This window comes from Tenrec ecaudatus, chromosome 1 (assembly GCF_050624435.1).
Source record: "Tenrec ecaudatus isolate mTenEca1 chromosome 1, mTenEca1.hap1, whole genome shotgun sequence".
Taxonomy (NCBI): domain Eukaryota; kingdom Metazoa; phylum Chordata; class Mammalia; order Afrosoricida; family Tenrecidae; genus Tenrec; species Tenrec ecaudatus.
This window is the reverse complement of record NC_134530.1, coordinates 59,499,969-59,520,470: the sequence shown is the minus strand read 5'-3', so window position 1 is coordinate 59,520,470 and position 20,502 is coordinate 59,499,969. Positions and strand designations below refer to the sequence as shown.

At 54.0% G+C, this 20,502-nt stretch overlaps 1 protein-coding gene across 1 annotated transcript; it reads right to left on the bottom strand.

Moving 5' to 3' along the window:
* Positions 1 to 947: 947 nt before the first annotated feature.
* On the bottom strand, positions 948 to 19,216 carry TFAP2E (transcription factor AP-2 epsilon). The gene is made up of 7 exons (XM_075539126.1): positions 19,190 to 19,216; positions 18,375 to 18,857; positions 17,823 to 17,874; positions 6,483 to 6,705; positions 5,090 to 5,208; positions 4,155 to 4,296; positions 948 to 1,230 (listed from the first exon to the last, which is right to left on the bottom strand). The coding sequence occupies exons 1-7, from the start codon at positions 19,214 to 19,216 to the stop codon at positions 948 to 950; spliced, it is 1,329 nt and encodes a 442-aa protein (XP_075395241.1).
* Between the last annotated feature and the right edge of the window lie 1,286 nt (positions 19,217 to 20,502).

The window sequence follows — 20,502 nt, the reverse complement described above, 5'->3', positions numbered from 1 at the left end:
TCCCATGCCCTGCTCTTCCCCCAGTGCCCTTGCCTTCTTAGGAGGCCAATCTGAGCTGAAGAGGGACAAGGAGGGCTTCATATCAATGACAAGGTTTTATTAAAAGAATGAAAAAGCAGTCTGTTGGGGAGGAACATTAACTGCAGGGTCGAGGGAAACAACAGCAAGTACAAAATCGCAGTGACTTCAAGGTCCCAGCTACGCCTTCCTCCCCTCCCAGCCCACCCACAACCCAAAACTTGCTCTGTCCTGGTCCAACTGGACATCTTAAAAGGACATGCGCAGGAAACAGTGAAACAAACATTGCCAACTCATTGGGATAAATAAGTTGCACTGGACACTCAAACTTTCCGGTTTAATTACAACATATAAATAAATAAATAAGACAGCAGCAGGACTGTGAAACACAGCCTGGATTCAAGTTCTGCAGTTTGTGCTTTATCTTCTTTGTTCCTTGAGGTCTCCTCCGATCCACTTCTTTGCCAAGAATGGGTGGGGTCCTAAGAGTGTCCGGGGCTTCCCACCAGCACCCCTTTTCTGGAGCAGGGGGCCTGGGAACGTGGAGGCTAATCCCTCACTAGCACCTGATTGTTAACCCTTTCCCTCTTGCCATTCATTGGTCAATACCAGAAAGGCCTAGGCCACTAGGAGTGCACACTGCCGCTCCAGCATGCTAATGGGCAGGGCTCTCTCTGCCCCATGAGCCAGAGTTTCCCATGCCAACTCCTGCTCACAAGCTCTGCTCAGCAATCAGTCAGGAAATTGCACATGTGAGGCCAACGCCTGGGCCCATAACCAACAAACTACCACAGAGACCACCTCCTCGGCACCAACCCAGACCCTTTACTCAGGCCCCTGGACAAATATTCTCTTCCTGGTCTGCCCTCAGCCCCATCTCTGCCCACCCCCAGGCCTGGGGAAGCCCTAAGGATGGGTAGGGGCAGTGATTATTTCCGATGCTTGGCATCCTTTTCCGAAGCCTTGGTATCAGTGTGCCCGCTGCCTGCACTGCTGAGGAACATCTTGTCCAGCCCCTTGAGTGACTCCAGCAGGTAGTTCTGGAAGGCGGTGAGCGCAGCACAGATGGCCGGCCCTCCAAAGCCGTGGGTGATGAGGCTGAAGTGTGTCAGGCAGCTCTGCACGCCGGGCTCCAGGATGAGGGCGGGGCGGCTGTTACCCAGCGGTGAGCGGTCCTGCGCCATCAAGTCCGCAAACTCCTTGCAGATCTGCCTGGCGTGGGGAGAGGGTCAGAGGTTAGAGGACAAGTCTGGACCCAGAGAAGGGACTACCATGTGGTGAGCAGTTTATATACATAGGTGATTGCTGACTCCCAAAGCCTGCAAATGATCACACACCTTCTTACAGCAAGGAAATTACGGTTCACAGAGGTGTCACCCTAAAGACGGCTGGTAGTCACTAAAACTCACGGCCATCGAGTCGATTCTGACTCCCAGCGACCCCACAGGAAGGGTCGAACTGCCCCTTGGGTTTCCGAGACTGTGACTGTCGATGGGGGAGAAAGTCTCCTTTGTCCCAATAAAGCTAGGAGCACCTTGGAGCTAATACCCCATGATCTCTCTCCTTGTTGAAAAAGCCGAGCCCACTGACATAGTCCATTCTACCCCTGGTGATCCTGTCTGTCAGAGCAGAACTGGACTCCGAAGGGCTTTCTCGAAAAAGGCTTGGTAGAAGCGGATGGTCAGACCTTTCTTCCACCGTGCTCTGGATAGGTCTTAACCAACAACTGCTTGCTAAGTGTTGTCGCTGTGAGGTGTTGTCAAGTCGATACTTTTTTCATCATTTTATTGGGGACTCATACAATTCTTATCACAATCCATACATACATCCATTGTGTCAAGAACATGTGTACATAAGTTGCCATCATCATTCTCAAAACATTTGCCTTCTACTTGAGCCCTTAATATCTGCTGCTCATTTTCCTCCTCCCTCCCCACTCCCCCTACCTCATGAACCCTTCATCATTTATAAATTATTATTTTGTCATATATTACACTATCTGATCTCTCCCCCTACCTTCTTCTCTGCTGTCCATCCCCCAGGGAGGAGGCTATACATAGATTCTTGTAATCAGTTCCCCCTTTCTACCCACATTCTCTCCACCCTCCAGGTATCGCCACTCTCACCACTGGTCCTGAAGGAGTCACCTGTCCTGGATTCCCTGTGTTTCCAGTTGCTATCTGTACCAGTGTACATCCTCTGGTCTAGCCAGATTTGTAAGGTAGAATTGGGATCATGATAGTGGGGGGGAGGAAGCCTTTAAGAACTAGAGGAAAGTTATATGTTTCATCGTTGCTACCCTGCATTCTGACTGGTTCACCTCCTCCCCACAACCCTTCAGTAAAGGGTGTCTGGTTGGTTACCAATGGGCTTTGAGTCTCCACTCTGCACTCACTCATATTTTCAATGATATGATTTCTTTTTTCCTTGATGCTTGATACCTGATCACTTCAAGTCAAGTCGATTTTGACTCATGAGGACTCTGTGACAAGTAGACCTGCCCTTGAGAGTTTTTGAGACTGTAATCTTTACAGACCCAAATCAATAGGTCTTTTCTCCCACAGACCTACTGGGTGAGTGCAAACCACCAAGCTTTGTGTTAACAGCCAAGCTCTACATGGCTGCACCACCAGGGACCTCTTAGTAGACAAATTCGAATCGTTTGTGCCACCCAGGGACTCTCCTTGTTGAAGTCCTGTACAGACTCAGGGTCCAGCTGAAAGCTCCAGGCAGCTCTCCTTGTCCCCCTCTCCTCTCTGCTTCCCCATCCCAAACACCCAACACTCCACAGAGCTTGATACTTGAAGTCACAGAGAGCAATTCGGATCTGCTTCGGATAACTAACAAATAGCCAGCCGCAGACACTGAGGACTGGATCCCTATCCTAGAAACAGGAAACTGGCTTCCAGAAAGTTAGATAGCCTGCCTGAGTGACGAGTCCAGCGCCAGTTTGTGGGCCCGCGACTCATTTCTCGGTGCATCCTGTATAGGAGACCTGATCACCTTAGATATGCAGAAACACAAGAAAGGCTATGGAACGAGGCAATGTCCGCCCACTACAGCGGGAGCAGCCAAAAGGTCTCTGTGTTTGATTGTCCCTGGTGCCTGTGACCCAGGGACAGAGGCAGGGCGGGGTTGTGATTTGAAGGGTGACATGAACTGCATTCCCTGGGCACTGGTGGCGGTCCAAGCAGAAAAGCAGGCCGCAGATGTCTGGACACTGGACAGGAGAGGGGGTTAGATCAGGAGGAGGGCTGGGGTGTGTAGGGTCAGGTGTGGAACCCTCCAAAATGTTTGCATTTTATCTCAGAAGTTAGTGATTTTCAAAGCTCCTTCCTTTCCTCCCTCCCTCTTTACTTGGCAATGGAACCCTGTCTAACGCACCAAATGTTTCCGGAATACCAGTCTTTAAAGCGGGTCCCGAGACACCCACAGAACCTCGTTTGCAAAGTCAATGCAGTAACACTGGAAGCCATGAAGAGGTTGGGTCAGGGAGCAGAAGGGTGGGGGGTGTCCTGGCGTGAAGTCCAGCGGGAAAGAGAAAGGAAAGCCCTGAGTTGGTGTGGCAGCCTGGGAGCGGTGGGGGCGGCGGCGGCACCTTCAGGACTTGCAGAGGGTTCTGGTGTGGAAGAAGGACAGGGAGGGTCGGCCTGGGTAGGTGTTGGAGTGCACAGGGGCCGCTGGGCAAGATTCGGGTAGGGACAATCAGATCACAGCACCTCCGACTAACAGTGGGATGGAGACATCTGGTACCACGGGGCAGGGAATGAGTGTAGTTCCCACACAGAAGCCTGCATGTGACACTTTGTGTGGAGATGCATGGGGCCCAGGAATGTCCCTGGGCATCGCCACGTGCAGTGGAGGGCACCCATGTATGACTAAGTACCAGGGGTACGGTCCCTCAAATGTACCATTTGTGGTATCCGTGTGGGCCTGTGGAATGAAGGCACAGGGGCCTTTTGTGTGCCTAACTAAGCACGGAGCCCAATTGTGCCCATGTATGGTGCCACGCATGCCCTGTGCTCATGAGTGGTGTCCACTGGGCCCATGGTCCATGTCTGTGCCTGAGCCCAGCACCCATGGTGTCTCGTGCACGCAACCCAGCGTGCCTACCCACGCACGATGCCCTTACTCACTTGGCTGCCAGCAGCATGCTCTTGCGGCTGTGCAGTTCCCCCGGGTCGGCATGCTGTCGGCAGACATACTCAGCAGCGGCCTTGGCTGGGAACTCGGTCTCACAGACATAGCCGAAGTCTCGGGCCAGGTGCACAGCCTCTCCTGGGGGTGAGGGGACAGAGATGACCTGTCATCGGTGCCAGGGGCACCCCGCCTCAGTCTGCTTCTGTAGGTAGATGCCTTCTCCTGGTTCCTCCCCACCTTGCACCCCCACCCCCCAGCTCCAATTCCATTGCCCCCTACTTGGGCCCATCAAGACTAGGCTCTGATGCAATAAGGGGACGGGGTGGGAGGGTGAGGGGAATTGAGAGCAAACAATGACTACGGGGGAGGGGACACTAGAAATGATTGTGATGATGTACATATAACTCTTTTTAAAAGCAACTTAACTATGAAAGTATATGATATATGAGTATTATATCAAGAAAACTACTAAAAAACAGCATGGGCTCTGAGCTCAGGGGTGGCAGATTACCAAGCCCTGAGCCAAGTCCCTAGTCACCAATTCACCCTGGGAAAGGGGTTCTATCCACATCAGTTGTCTGTCCCTTACCACCTCCAAACATGGGCTTCTCCTTCACACACACACACATACACACACACACACACACACAAATTATACGTACATCATGCACATGCACAATTTTTTAAAATAAATCACTTTATTGGGGGCTCTTACAGTTCTTATCACAATCCAGACATCAATTGTATCAAGCACATTTGTCCATATGTTGTCATCATCATTTCCCAAACATGTTCTTTCTACCATGCACCTTTTTAATACATGGTGATGCATCAGCTACACATGCAGACAGCACATTCACATGAACACGCCCGCTTGCCTGAAAGACAGCCCCACACAGAAGGGCGCACACCGCTCTCAGGCCTCACTCACCCTCCACCAGTGACGTCAGCAGCGTCACATTGGCAGCCTTGCGCCGGCCTGCCGGCAGGTTGAGCCCAATCTTCTCCAGCCGTTCCCGCAGGCACCGGCCCCCGTTCTTCGACTTAGCCCTTGACGTACACAGAGAGACAGACACACAACTATGAAGACAAGAGAGAAGCATGTGGGCTAAGAGAGCCTCTCTGAACTTGCTGCCCCCACCAGCTCCGTCTGAGGTTTGGGTTGGAGACTGACAGACCCTCTTTCAGCATGGCCCCAACCTTCCTAATCACCTGGAAGCAGCCAAGACGGAGGGAGAAGAGACACCCTTCAGGAGTTTCCGCCCAGCACTCTCAACAACTGGGTCAGCTCAGGGTAGGGCGCAGTGGACTAGCCTCTTGGGGTTATCATTCCTCACAGCTACCCAGGGACAAACAGACGTAAACTGAGACACATGGACCTGCAGACAAATACAAAGGGAGACGGACATTCACAGACAGGCAGGTGAACACACGCGGAGGGCCCAGATTACAGAGGCACAATCACACTTGTAGAGATGGAGAGACGTAGAGACAGACAGACGTAGACACACAGATAGTAGAGAAGCTCACACACCCAGGGACCCGGGGGCACAGACGAAGTCGCCGTATGTTCACATTGGCACAGGGTCCCAGGGCCGTGTGCACAGATGCTCAAGGAGATAATCCAACAACTGCACAAATGCAGAGACTGGCACACATACATATATCTAGACTCAAATGCACACACACACACATACACACAAGGAAACATTTTACCCAGCACACCTCCTAAAAGTAACACAGGAAACTCACACACATAGAGACATATACTCCTTGCCATCCCCCAACACAGACACACACACACACCATCTTCAGACACATCACAGCTCACAGCCCCAGAGCAGTAACACCCTGCACAGACACAGAACATGTGAAGAGAGACACAGCTATGAAAACCACCCATGGACCCCATGCTGTGTCACCCAACCCACACAGAGGCCTAGGTGGCCATGGGGAATAGTTCTGGGACTTGGGAGGCCCTTTCCTGGGGGAAAGGGTGAAGATGACAGCCTCTCTTTCCGAGGTCAGCCTTGCCCATCCTTCCCAATGTGGTCTTCCATCCCTTCTCTATCCAGGTTGCTTCTTGTCAGCCTCCCACCACCATCCTTCAACCCACAGACTTGTGGGAGCTGCCAGGGACATGGGCCTGCCCCCAGAGCATGTAGAATCTTATGTCTTAATATCTGCCCTCCTCCCCCAGGAGGCAAGAGACGACACTGTGGCCTGGGGTGAGACTGGAAAAAGAATTCAACCCACTGAGAAGGTTCAAGACCAGGGACATGGACCTGGGCGCTGTGCAGGGATTCGTGGGCTGGACTTCCTACCTGCGGAGGACGCCCCCCAGGAGGGAGGCGTTGAGGCACTCAGGAGGCGAGAGTCGCCGCTGCACCTCCCCCACCGTCACCTTGTACTTGGACGTGGAGCTGAGCAGTGAGAGCCGGCCGGGCACGGAGCAGAAGACCTCACTGGGGTTTGTGATGCCACCAATCAGACTGTCTTTGGCCAATGCGAGGCTTGAGAGGCTGCTTGCTTTGGAGGGGATGGGGACTGTGGGGTAAGGGAGAGAGAAGACACTGAGCAAGGGACTACAGGACATAGACACCAGCCAGGCCGGGGGGGGGGGGGCGGGGAAGGAACGTGTGGGTGAAGTTCGCCCTGGGAGCTGGGTGCCAAGCTCCTCTCCGGAAGTCAGTGTCGCAGGGCCTTTGGGGGAGGGATCATTCTCCCTGCTCTACAAAGGAGCTGGAGCACATAGGTTAAAGGGCACGTCCAAGTTCACTCCGTGGTGGAAACTGGACCCCACAGCTGTTTGCCTCTTAAATCCATGTGCCCCTGCCTTCCCTAGGGCAGGATGGCTCCCTAGGAAAACTCACAACAGCTTCGGCCGAGTGTTAGCGTGGGTGTGAGCGTGGGCAATCAGAAGGAGGTAACATGAGGAAATGGGAGTTTGAGGTGGGGAACAGGATTCCTGGGGCCACGGCAGCAGGGTCCCACCAGGCTGGGGCCAGCACAAGGTGTCCCCTCTTCCCACTCATGATCTCCACCTCTCCCAAACCCCTGGGGTCAGGAGGACACATAGCCCCACAAGGCCTCCAGCCGTGACCTCCTTCTTGACTTTCTGTCAAGTGACTCAGATGCTACAACAAACCAAGACTAAGGAGCTGTGTCCTGCGCTCTCTGTCACCCCAGGGCACGCAGTACACTATGAATGAAGAGCGGAAAAGGGATCCTGAGAGTCAATTTCCTAGAACCCACCCAGGAAATAGACTCCTGGGGCAGGAGCTTCCTCAGAAAGAACCCTAGTGGCGTCGTGGCTTCAACACCAGACTGACTGCTAACCATGGGCACTCGCAGTGAGCTGGACTTTGAGGCTTGGCCCCCCCAGAGAAATGCTTCAGCTCTCTCTTCTTTCCAGGAAATGAGAGCCTTGGTAAAGAAAGCCCTGTGGAAAGATGAAGTCGGGGAAAGGGCGGCCTGGGGCGAACAATTCCTGAGCACTCTCGCAATTGGGCAGTCACTGAGCTATGTGCTTAGAGTCTGGTGGCACCATAGTTAAGCGCTCAGCTGCTAACTGAAAGGCTGGTCAGTGGTTCGAAGCAGCTCCTCGGGGGACAGGTGAATTGGTGATCTGCTCCCACAAAGACGGCAGTGCTTGGAGACTCTGTCCTGTAGGGTCACTGGGAGTGGCAACAACCGTGTACGTGGAGCAATCGGGCACCGGGTGCTTACACTGACAACCTCACTGAATCCGCAAATCAAGCCTTGAGGAGGCCACAGGCCTTATTCGCAATTTGCAGATGAATGAATAAACTACAGCCCAAGGAGATAAAGGAGGGTGGCTGAGATCCTGCAACTAGTGGGCAGAGATCCAAGGGCCACCCAAGACTGGCTTCCAAGGCAGCACTGCCAGCCTTCATGCCATCTGGCGACTTCTTCCTGAGCACCAGGTGGCATGATGGTCAAGTGGTGGGCTGTTAACCTCAAAGTCAAGACCACCAGCCGCTTTGCTTTCTACTCCCATAAAGAGTTACAGTCTTAGGAGTCCACAGGGGCAGTTCTACTCTGCCCTACAGGGTCACTCCAGGGCAGGGAGGGATGTGCCAGGCACTCTCCAAGGCCCCGCAACATGCCTGGAATCCATCCACCTCTCCACCTGTCGGCATGCCCACAGACACGAGCTCCTCTCCTGTCTGAATTCTGCAGTCTCTTAGGTTCCCCTGTCTGGTTCCCGAGAACTCTTCCTGAAACATACATCACCCTGCAGCTTGCAGCTCATCAGTGCTGGGCTGGGTCCCTGAGACGCAAATCCAGAAAGGCCTGGCGATCTACTCCCCAAATCTCCACCACTGAAACCCCGAAGGCTTGACAGTAACTGGTCTTTATCCTTTAGTGAGTCCCAACCGTCTGCCAACATTAGCAATCCCATGGCTAGGTGCTATCTATTAGCCGTATTTCCATCTCCAAATGATGAAACCAAGGGTCTGAAGAAGCAAGTAGCCCCAAAGACAGCCCAGCAAGGAAGGAGCAGAAATTGGTCTGGACTCTCATTGCTAACCATCGGGTTATAATCCCTCTTTTGGGGTCCAGTCCACGCTTGCCCCTCCTGCCTGCCCCCTCCCACTTTCCACGCTTGCCCCTCCTGCCTGCCCCCTCCCACTTGTCCTTCAGGCTCTAGAATGGAAATACAATATGACTTGTATACATGCGTTTAAATTTTCCAGCAGTCACTCTGAAAAAAGTTGAAACGGGAGAGGAATTTTAAGGATATATTTTAAGTTGCCCCAAACTGTCAAAAACAAGATCATTTCAACATGTAATCGGTGTCTTAAGAATGACGATGAGGATGTTTACTGGCTCTCTCTTTCTGATGCTCTCTGAAACCTAGTGTAAATGTTACCCGGACAGCCCAGCTCATGGAGACGAACCACATTTCAAGAGCTCAGCCGCCCTGTGTGGTTAGCTGGTGGCTCCCTCGGCCCTGGGTAGCCCAGTTGTAGATGACAAAGGGGCCAGCAGGTAACTTAAGCAGGTAGACTGAGATCTACTGAAAGGAGCAACTTGGCTGAGCTAGTTGTTGCTGTGCCGGAATACAAGAGTTCCTTCCAGGTTCCCTGTTTTCAGGGGTGGAATGGGGCTGAAGAAGCCAAGGTTCTAGATCGCCACCAGGATTCTCAGCATTTTTAAACATTGGTAAGAGAAGTGCTGGTGCACACAGGGTTAAGCATTCGACAGCTAACGGGAAGGATGGCAGTTCAAACCCATCTGCTGGTTCCTCGGTTTCCTGGACCTTCCGTAAAGATCACAGCCTAGAAAACCCCACGGGCAGTGCCACGCTGTCAACCTGGGATTGCTAGGAGCTGAAAATGAACCGAGAGCTCCCGATGATGACAGCGGCTTTATAGATATATACAAACATATATAAACAAAGCACAGGCCAGCCTAGATCTGGGACCATCAGGCGGGAGCTCTTTTGAGTCCCTAGACTGCTCACTCTCTTGTCTCCTGCGTGAGCCTTCTCCATTTACTGAGCAGCACCCCTGCTTCCCGGGCCTCAGCCCCCAGACTCTACTGCTCCGCAGCCTCACCCCTTCTCCCCGCCCCACCCCGGTCTGCACTGACCCTGCATTTGCCGGTCTGAGTGCCTGGGGGGTCAGGGTGGGGGATGGGGTGGAGAAAGTCTTGGTACAGGTGAGCCTGTGTGCGATAATGAGTGACAGAAAGCCCTTGGAACCTGAAGTGGGAAAAGGGGTGTTTTTTGGCCACAGCCCAGGGGCCCCACACTTGCTCAGGGAGCATGAGAGGAACCAGAGTCCTTTGTTAACACTGATGGTACACTCCCCTTCCTCCCCGGGCCCCACAGGAGCAGGCACAGGGAGGGGGGCCAGAGGGTCAGGAAAGGTGGAGTGTTGAGGCGCCCTGCACAACGTGCTCTCTCCCTGCTGTCTGTTCCCCCTGACCTTCTGCACCCCTGCAAGTGCCCTGTCCTCAGAGCAGGGACACAAGGATGGTGAAGCAAAGGAGGCATTTACCCAGGGTGCAACATTTAAAGAGGCACCAATAAACTCAACAGCTAAGATAAATAGCATTAAAAAAGATAAATAGCATTGTAATGTAATATTTTTAAAGTCAAAATGAATATCCAAACTTCATAATGAATAAAACATCACATTTTAAAATGAAGAGAGGGTCTCATTTGCATGGCTGCCTCACATGAGTGAATGTTGGTCCTGCCACTGAGTGAGGTACAAAGATGTCCTGACTCAACAGACACTGCCACGGTGCACCCGCACTAGAGTGCCTCCCTGCCCTGTCTCCCCTGCCTCTCCCCCCAACTGTCCCTCTCCCTGAGAGGACTATTGGGGTGGACAGAAGTAATCTTTAGCTTGCTCAAAATGCACAGAACTAAATGCATCGCTAAAGGGTGAACTGCACTATGTGTAAATTATGCGTCAAAACACTTGACTTAAAAAATAATACTAAAACCAAAATCAAACGCATGGCCACCAGGTTGGTTCTAACTCCGGGCGACCTTTAAAAGGCAGGAGAATGGCCGTTCCCAGACGGTGAATCTGTCCAGGCACAGACTGCCCCAGCTTTCTCCCGAGGAGTGGCTGGTAGGTTTCAGCTGCACACCTTTCCGTTAGCAGCTGAGCGCTTCACCACTGCACCATCAAGCCTCCTCAAAAAAAGAGATTAGTAATAGCAATACAAATTGACAAGTGCAAACTGAAAGAAGGGTAAAATGACTGTGCCCTTCTGTCACCCCTTGTCAGAGGGCGTGGTCAGAGGAACAGACAATTATCTGCAGGCTCAGCCTCTTCCAGCTGACTTCCTCAAAACCACGGGCTCCCTGAGGTCAGCCCCTGAGAGAATGGTGAGAGACCGAAGCGGAGTGAGGCTTTGGCACATATGCAAACATACACAGCACGGAGTGATGTTACACAGAAAACACATGCTCTTGCCCCCAGCTACATGATGCCCGCCTTGAACATTGTAGGGCTGTGGCAGCATGTCCGCAGATATCTGCAAGCGTTTTGCTACTACTGATATACGTAAACTTGGCGTGAGGCGTGCTGGATCTAAGCAAGCATTGTCTCAGCTGTTAATGAGTCAGCCCCGCCCCTATCCCTACTCCGCACCCCCACCCCTAGTGATGCCATGCGTGATGGGACACAATTCAGAGGTGTGGATCAGCCCACTGTGATCCACAGAGTTTTAATTGGTTGAGTTTCAGAAGTAAGATCACCAGGACTTTCTTCCTAGCTTGTCTTAGTCCAGAAGCTCTACTGAAACCTATTCGGTATCATAGCAACACGCAAGCCTCCACTGACAGGTGGTGGCTGCCCATGAGGTACATTGGGCAGGAATTGAATCCGGGTCTCCCACATGGAAAAAGAAAATTCTACCGCTGGGCCACCACTGCCCACTTCTGCAAGCGTAGGTGTAGCTGTCAGTGTAGGCGCAGGACATCTAGATATGTGTCGTACAGACAAACAGCGGACATCACCGCTCACCTTACCTGCTCCCTTTATCTCAAAAATGGAAAGAAGAGTGAGCCTGGGGCTTGTGAGCACAAGGGGCGAGGAGAGGGATGCTTTGGGAGGCAGGAATGGGGCTAGCGCAGATTGCAAGGCAGAGGCCCTCGTTCTCTGTCTCCACCAACAGGAAACTTCTGCAGCTGGGCTGGTCTGCTCATGGGTGTCCTGCCCACACGAGCAGAAGCATTCGCACGCACACGCCTGCAGACATGAGGGCTTCCAGTTACCCAACCTGCCAGACGAGACTCTCACATCGCAAGTCTGCACACACTCTCCCTGTCCTCAGGGGCTAGATACAGTCTGATCACCAAATTCGTGGAATGTGCAACAGATTGTTCCAGAAATTTTGCAAAAACTGAAATTCCTTCAATGGAAAATAAAATCCTCCTGACCTGGGGTCAGGCTATGAGTTCCTTGATGCAACCAACAAAAGCACGAGCCATGAAAGAAATTAAATGGTACGTTGGATTTCTGTGAAATTACAAACTTTTGTACCTAAAACAAAATAAAACCACTAAGAAAATAAACACAGGACAAATGTGAGGATGGCGCAAGACTAGGCAGGGTTGTGTTGTGCTGTGTTGTACACAGAGTCGCTATACGTCGGAACAGACGCGATAGCATCTATCAACAGCAATAAACTAAAAAGACAAAACACATCTGAAAATATGTGGACATAACACATCTAATAAAGTGTACCTACCTACAATAGATCAAGAGCTTTTATAACTCAATAATAAGCTGAACAACCCAATTAGAAAATGGACAAAAATCTGAATAGGCATTGCATTAAAATGATATGTGAATGGCTAGTAAGCTCAGCATCATTAGTTATTAGAGAAATGAACACTTAAAATATAACGTGATGTCCTGGCAGCAGGGCTGTAATCAACAAGTGTTGGTCAGAATGGGAAGAAAAGACAACGGTGGTACATCGTTGGTGGGAGCGTAAACAGGACAGCCACTTTGGAAACAGCTTGGCAGTTTCTTAAAATTAAACACAAACTTAGCAGATAACCTAGCAGCTCTGCTAGAGCCATGACAACATGTTCCTCTAAGGATATGTACGTAAACATTCATAAAGACATTATTCACCATGTCTACCATGAAGAATTAATTTCATCCATACACTAAAAGTAATGAACTACTGATAGCTATTACAACATACATGAACCAGACATTCATGTATATAAGCTAGATGCAAAAAAAGACCACAAATATTATGATTCCATGTATCTGCAACATCCAGAATGTACACGTTTATAGACAGCAAGCAGATCAGTGGTTGCCTAGGGCTTGGGGTGGGAGTGGGGACTGACTACAAACTGGAACGAGAATGTTTGGAGGTGATGGAAAATGAATGGTAGTGATGGTTACATAATTCTATGAATTTACTACAAATTACCAAATCGCATCTGTTCAGCTGAATTGGTATAGAAGGTTTTCTTCGATCATTGTACTCTGAAAAAATTAGTTACATGAAGTTGACAATAGTTAACTCTAAACCCAAATGGGGCAGCTAGTTTAAGTCACTGGCGATGCTATAATATGAACAGAAATGTAGAGAAGGGTGACCCACAGGAACAATGTAGCCAATGTCACTGAACTTCCCATGGAGAAGTTGTTGAAGCCAATGTTCTGAATTATCCATGAAGAAGTTGGTGAAGCCAATGTTCTGAACCATCCATGGAGAAGTTGTTGGATGGACATATGATCTGCTGGGACCTGCAGGCTAAGTCTCCTCACCAATAGCTGGGGGTGTCTTAAAAACAGTGGTGATCAGTCACTCCCCGGTAACTCAAAAAAGAACAAACCAAACAAGGATCCCAATGCCCTCAGTCCAGTCTGTGCTGTCTGCAAGGGCCCTCCTGGGTTGCTTTCTAGGGCAGGCAGTAGACCTTGGAGGAAGCACTGGGGCGAGAGGAGGCTGGTGAGCCATGGATGCAGTTTGGGAAAATTGATGAAAAATGTTTGCATTGATTTTTATTTTGTTGGGTATTGCACTAAGGTATTATTGATATTGAGTACTGAGTTTCCTAGTGCCCCCTGACATTTGGTCCCAGAGGCAAATGCCACACTCACCCTAGTCCTGCCCTCCGCCCACTTGAGAGCATGCCTTTAGAAGTCTAGTTCCTCCCTGCCTTCCTACTCCTGCCCCAAAGCTGAGAGGGCGAGGGGCAGGCGGGAGGCTATTACACCAGCCCCGGTTGCTGGAGACCCCCTGGGGTGGGACCAGGAAGTCCCTGGGAAAGAGAGGAGACTGTCCCCTTCTAGTCTTCACCCCTAAGTGAGGCAACTGCCGCTTTCCTCCAGAGTGGCTACAGAGGAATAGACTCCAAAGTCCATACTTAAACTCTCATCCCGAAAGCAATCCCTGCAAGCGGCGATGGAATAACCCCCAAATGTTGGCTTTTCTAGGGAGAAGGTACTTGTGGGTGCTGCACCAGGTGAGGTGTAAGTAGCTCAGCCCACTGGGGATCCCGCCCCTCCCCCCCACAATGGTCTCAGATTTCAAAAGCCAGCATTCATCCATTCATTGTACACACTTCCCGGCCCAGCCCCAGGCCAGCCTCAGGCACTCACCGCGGCTCCTCAGCCCTCCCACCAAGCCTCCTGCACAGACCCCACTCCCTGCCTCTGGAGCCTGGAAAATATCTGTCCTGGTCTAGCTCCTCCACCAGTTCCTCGGGCTGCCTGTGTCCCTGGGGCATGGCTAGAGGAGTTGCAAAGCTGGAGGGGACAAATGGGGGCTGCTCCCAGATCCAGATCCACTCAGTGGCCGCTTGGGATGTCCTGTTGCCCCTGGAGCAGGAGTGGGGGGTGGGAGGGAAGCGGGGACTTTCCTTCCTGCAGGTACAAGTGTTCAGAATCTGGAAAGCTTCTAGGCGCCCCTCCGCTCCCCATGGGTATCTGCTAAGTCAAGGCTTGAGATCTCCAGAAAGCAGGAAAGCTTCTTCAAGGGGGCCCAAGTGGACTCCGTTAGGCCCCAGTGGCCTGAGAAGCAGTCCCTTCCTTCCTAGGCCCAAGGAGAAGCTGGGGGCCATGAGTGACTCTCTATTAATTCTAGGGCTCATGATGGGGGGGGATGGTTCCTTACTGGTCCAAGGAGGCAAGGGGGTAGGGGTGGGGTGGAGGCTCCAGGCACTACTAAAGGGCCAGAGGGGAAAGATGGGCTGGGGGTGGAAGGAGCCCCAGAGTGAGTGAGGAGGGGAAGAGCTGAGGTCGGCCTGCAGTGCGGGTCCTCAAGACTCCAGAATGAAGAACTCTAGGTAGGCCACCTGCTCTGCTGCCATGCTTAGCTTGGCCACCCCCTGAGCACCCACCTCTAAGGTCAGGTCACCTGGCCCTAGCCCTGCTGCTGCATTTATGAGGCCAACAGCCTGCAGCACGGACCCGCTCTCCTTCAAGACCAAGCTCCTGGCTCCCAAACCAGGCAGGAATCAAGCGCTTCTTTTTATCGGGAGTGCCCTGCACTCATCCCTTTCCAATTTGCTCCGGGGTGTGACTCCTTGTCCCTAGTGGGGAGAGTCCCTCGCTCACATCTAGAGGTTCGCCATGCTCCACTCAGTCACCTGCGGGGGAGCACGGCTGTCCCGGTGGGGGTGCGCGCCCACATCCACAAGACGTGTGGCCGGCCTTATGGTGCCTGCGTTGACACCGATCCCATCTTACGCCAAGGATCTGGAAGGTATGGAAACTGATGTCCTTTGAAAGAAACTAATTTTTAAATTGTGGGAAATTCCACCTTCCAGTGGTCAACCCCCTGGCCCTGGGGAAAGAGGGGCTCAAGATGTCCCGAATCTGGACAAGAAGGCTGAATCTTCTACACTCCCCTTGTTCAGAAGTCTCCAAGAGTCTTCCTTCTGCCCGCCCGTTCGTAGGTTCTTGCAGGTCGCAGTCGGTAACTGGGGCCCACCACCACAGTGGGATCCCTCTGGTGGGCGCAGATGAGCAGCAGTTTCCTGCTTACTTCAGACCAAATTCTCCCTTCCATCCAGTTCGCAAGAGGCAGGGTCCATGAAGCTCCAACAGCACCCACCAACAAAGAACTGAGTCCCAGGCAAACTTCCATTCGGACTCCAGGCAGTCTGGGTCCCCAGTGTCCTCCCTACACTCATGGGTTCAGGTGACCTTACCCCAACTTCTAGAGCCTTCCCTTCCCCCTCCACATTCTGGGAGGGCTGTCCCCTCATCTTCCCTACATACCCCTTTAGGGCGTCCAGATAACTTCCAGGGTTGACAACCCAGCAAAGCTCCTAGAAGTCCCTTCCTTCCTCCTCTCCGCCCTCCCCATACTCCCTCCCTCCTGCCCCAGCTCTTGGAGGTCCGACACCCACAACCACCCCTCCATCCCTCAGCTCCTAAGAGCCCCAACCTCCCTCCCCAGACCCCTTAAGAACACAGGGATGGCAAATGGAGTCAGGCTTGAAGGAAAAACAACTCAGCCAAATCCCCTATGGGAGCAGGGTCCCTCTGGGACTTCTCCGCATCCCTTCTGGGCACACACTCCAAAGCTCCAGCACCTGTCCAGTGAGAGCTGCTCCTGTCTCTCCCTGTCCCTGCCCTTTCTTTGGCACCTACGGGGAATTAGTTTACAATTGAGGCAGGGGGCGGCAGCTGAGTGATCTCTCACAGCTGGCACGGAACCTGCCACAGTGCACAGAAACTGCTCATCCGTATTCCGCCTAAGTGGTGCCCGAAGCGGAACACGTGCCATACCTGATGTACCTTATTTATGCCTTGACTCGGCAGCTAGAACTCAGGTCAGAAAGCCCATTCCAATGCGGGGGCTCATACTCCCAGCTTTCAGTGGTACAACAAAACACATCAGCACCCCCACAAATACACAGAGCAAGACCCTTGGGTCCCAAATAATTCATTCCAGGATATAAAAAAGACAGATCCTGACACACACACACACACACACACACACACACACAGACCCAGAGCACACGCATATGTATGCCAATGTTCCAGGCTCACAAATACACTCACAGCCACAGAGACACACACGCATAGAAACACTGAGGCTCCTAGAGAGGCTGACACATACAGGGTCCTGAACTCACAGGCAATCACCCACAGAAGCTACCAGACCCTGACCCAGAGCACCACGCAGCCTAACACCACATTAACACGCCAAACTCCCTTATTCTGAAAATGCTCTAGTGTGTGGAGGAAATTGCCCAGGGAGATGGGAGGTCCCCAAGGCCCTGGTGAGAAGGAAGGAGCGGAGGGAGAGCGCTTGTTAGGCTCGAAATGGCAAGGCTCTGGACAGGAGAAATTGTTTCCGAAATCCGTGTGAACGGCAAGCATTTCCATCACCACCTCTTAGGAAAGAGGGAAGCGGCTTAACTGGTTCGGCAAATTAACTCCAGATCCACAAGAGTGCCCTTCCTTGAGCATGGAGAGGAGTGACGGGGCCCTGGTGCCGCATAGCTGGTTACGGCTGCCCAAAGGTGAATCAGTGGGCTCAGACAGCGCTTGGATCTCAGGCTGGTGGGGGGGGGGGGGCACTTCCCAACTCCGTGCCCCACAGCGCACTGTTTCTGCTGCTGTCCCTGCAACCTGAAACTGGGCGGCAGTGGAGTGCCGGGCACAGGAGGCCCTGGGTGCTTGGAATAAAAAGGATCTGTGCGCTAATGGAGGTGCCCTGGGGGTGTAGTGATTATGTTTCCAGGCTACATTCCTCATGGTCAGCAGTTGGAAACCACCAGCAGCTCCGCAGCAGAAAGAATGGGCTTTCTACTGGGGTTAACAGTTACTGCAGTCTTGGAAACCCACAGTGGGTTGCTACTGATCAAGTCAGCTCTGACTTGATGGCAGTGAGTTTGGTTTGGTTTTGGTGCTCTAGTGGGGTAGTCGTTATGAGTTGGGTTGCTACCTGTAAACCGTAAACCGTTAAGCAGTTCAAAACCACCAGCCACCCTGCTGGAAAAAGACAGGACTTCCTACTTCTGGAAAGAGTTACAGTCTCAAAAAACGTACAGGGCAGATCCACCCTGTCCTACAGGGTCACTATGAGTTGGCATCGACTCATCATCGTGTGTGTGTGTGTGTGTGTGTGTGTGTGTGTGTGTGTGTGTCTTGCCCTGCTAGGCTCCCTCAGACTTAGCCATCACTTACCTTTCTTGATCACCGACTGGTCCAGGAGGCTCATTCCCGGCTCATCCATGGCCTGAAAGAGGAGGGTGTGATGGTGAGGATGAGTCTGGATGGCTTTTCAGTCCCTTCCCAAGCCCCTGTTGTTCCTGGTTTCTATCTGTTCTGCCCCGAGGGGACCGTAGCAACACCTTCGGCAGAAGAGCTAAAGTCTGGGTGCCTCAGGGTGCCAAGCCAAAAAAGGGAATTAAAACTTTAGACAGGCAACTAACTACCCCACCTCTCTTTGCCCCAGCCAACCAGGGCCTGGGAAAGGTGGTCCTACTTGGCTCAGGGACAGCCAGGTTGGGAGGGGAAGGCAAAGTTAAGGCCCTGCCATTTATCGCCTCAGCCAGGCCACCCCCCACCCCCCACCCCCAGTGTCTCAATGCCTAGCTATGTCTAATCCGAGTCAAAGTGACGAGTGAGTGGCGGGTTGGGGAGTAGCCAGGCTCCCCCATTCGTCGTCCCTCTAGGCCTGCCATGACTTTCGCGGCCGCGACGGGCCCATCTCGGAGCCGGAGCCCCGGGCCTCACCTGCAGGTCCTCCAGGCTGGGCGGCGCCGCCAGCCCAGGGAGACCAAGGGACGCATCGGCCAGGCCGTGCGCGCCGTCGGCCAGGCTGTGCAGGAGCCGCGGCACGGCGGCCGCGTAGTCGCTGCGCGCGTCCAGACCCAAGGCACGGGCGGGCGGCGCCAGCAGGCCGGGCGGGTCGTCGTGGGCGCGGGCGGCGGCGCGGGGCGCGGCCCAGGCGGCCTGCGGAGGCTGTGGCTGCGCCAGGGGTGCCAAGCCGCCGTACGGGTCCCCCGCCAGGTGGGGAAAGGCGGCGGCGGCGTCCGGCGCCTGGCCGTAGGGCAGCGGTGGCTGCGGGTAAGGCGGCGGGAAGTAGGGCGGCTGGAAGTCGGCGGCAGCGGCGGCAGCGGGCGTGTGGCAGAGCGGCGGCGCCGGCCCGTAGGCTGCGGGGGGCAGCGACGACAGGCGGGTCCCTCCAGCCGCTGCGCCCAGCCCGTCGGGGCGCTCCTGGGAAGGGAGAGGGGTGAGGCCGGCGACTCGCCGAAGGTGACTCCAGCCCCAAAGCACTTGGCAGCTCGACGCCTTCGCCAAGTGCCGTCCCGCCCGCTTCCCGGGGCCCGAGGTCGCTGGCCGAGCGCCCCGCGGACGCGGCCGCTCAGGCTGGAGCCAGCGGTCTCTTGGGCGCCGGGCTCGCGGCAGGCGGAGCCCCGGGGACCCCCTCGCCCCGATATTTCGTTGCCGCGGGGGACTGGGCGGGAGGTGGCGGAGGCCCATCCCTGGGCTCCCGGAGCCCCCAGGCCAGTCGGTGGGCCCCCAGCCCCGAGCCCGGGCGCACTCACCATGGCGGAGTAGGTGTGCACCAGCATGGGGCGGGGAGCGCGGGGCGCGAGGGGCGCGAGGCGTGGCGGCGGCGGAGCCCTCGCCCGACGGCGAGCGCGGGGTCGCGGGAGTGGGGAGCGCGCGCAGCCCCGGCGTCGCGGCCCGGCGGCCCGGGGTTCGTCCGCGGGCGTCGGGTCCTCAGCGGCGGGCGCCTGCGGGCGGGCCCATGGGGACGGACCCTGCGCCGGCCGCTCGTCCCCGGGCCAGACGGACACGGGTCGGATCGTCCTGGGAAAAGTCGGCCAGCGGGTGCCCAGCGCTCGCCCTTCTCTCTCTGAGAGCAGCCTGCTCCATGCACGCCAATTATAGCGACGGGGGCGCGCCGGGCCTCCGGGGGCGCGCATTAAAGAGACACGCGGTGACCGCGATCCCCCTCTTCTCCCTCCCCCCACCCCCGCGACCCGCCGCGGCGGGCGGTCTAAGGGGCGGGGCGTGACTTTGTTCGAACTCCTGCGGGCTGGGGTGAAGCTGGCCCGAGAGTCCTACCTGGGCCAAGTCTGAGCTGCCCTCTGGGCTGGCAGCTCACAGCTGGTGGAACAGAGGCTCGGAGGCCCGGTCTCTGAAGCTCTAGGTTTACGTCTCCGTCCTATCCCAGAGAGCCCACTGTGCTCAGCCTGACCGGGTTGGCAGCTAAGGCTTCAGGACGTTTTAAATACAAACGGACCAAAGTATCCTGGGGCACAAGTTCCACCTGACAAGGGGGTCAAGATGTTTTTGGAACCCTAGGTTCCTGGAATGCTTGGGTGACCCCAGGGACTGTTGTGTATGTAGTAACTGGCTGGCATGGACTGGGCTCTGCTTGTTCCCCGCTAACATGCACAGGCTGTGTGTTGCTATGTCTGCAGGCCCTGGTGGACTCTAAAGCTTATTTCAGCCAGTGTGGTCACTCCCTCTTTCTTTCTCCCCAAACTCAACTCTCCTGCCCTGCGAGGCAGTAGAAAGGAAAATGAGAGGAATGCTAAGGAATTTTAGAAAGCTGAAAGAAGATTTTAAGAAGCAAGGAGACACGAGGATCCCAGCACTGTAGCAAGCACCACCATCACGGCAAACCTTTATTACAGAGTCTCCCAGATTTTGTGCTAAAGTGCTTTGTGAGCCATTTACTCTGCATCGTTCTCATTTTTCAGATGGAGGCAACAAGGCTCAGAGACTACTACGTGACTTGCTCAACACCAAACAGCTAGTTGGTAGCAGAGCTGGAGCAGTGAGGCTCGATCCCTTCTCTCTGCCAGAACAGTGGTTCCTAGCGCCTGGGCTAGCATTCATTTCTAAG

Bases quoted from the DNA above. Each gene is read 5' to 3' on its own strand.
- TFAP2E (XM_075539126.1), bottom strand. From the start codon at position 19,216: ATGCTGGTGCACACCTACTCCGCCATG. The intron at 6,706-17,822 runs GTAAGTGATGGC...CTTACCCCACAG, and splicing joins CCAGTCGGTGATCAAGAAAG to TCCCCATCCCCTCCAAAGCA. The intron at 1,231-4,154 runs GTGAGTAAGGGC...TCCCCACGCCAG, and splicing joins AGCATGCTGCTGGCAGCCAA to GCAGATCTGCAAGGAGTTTG.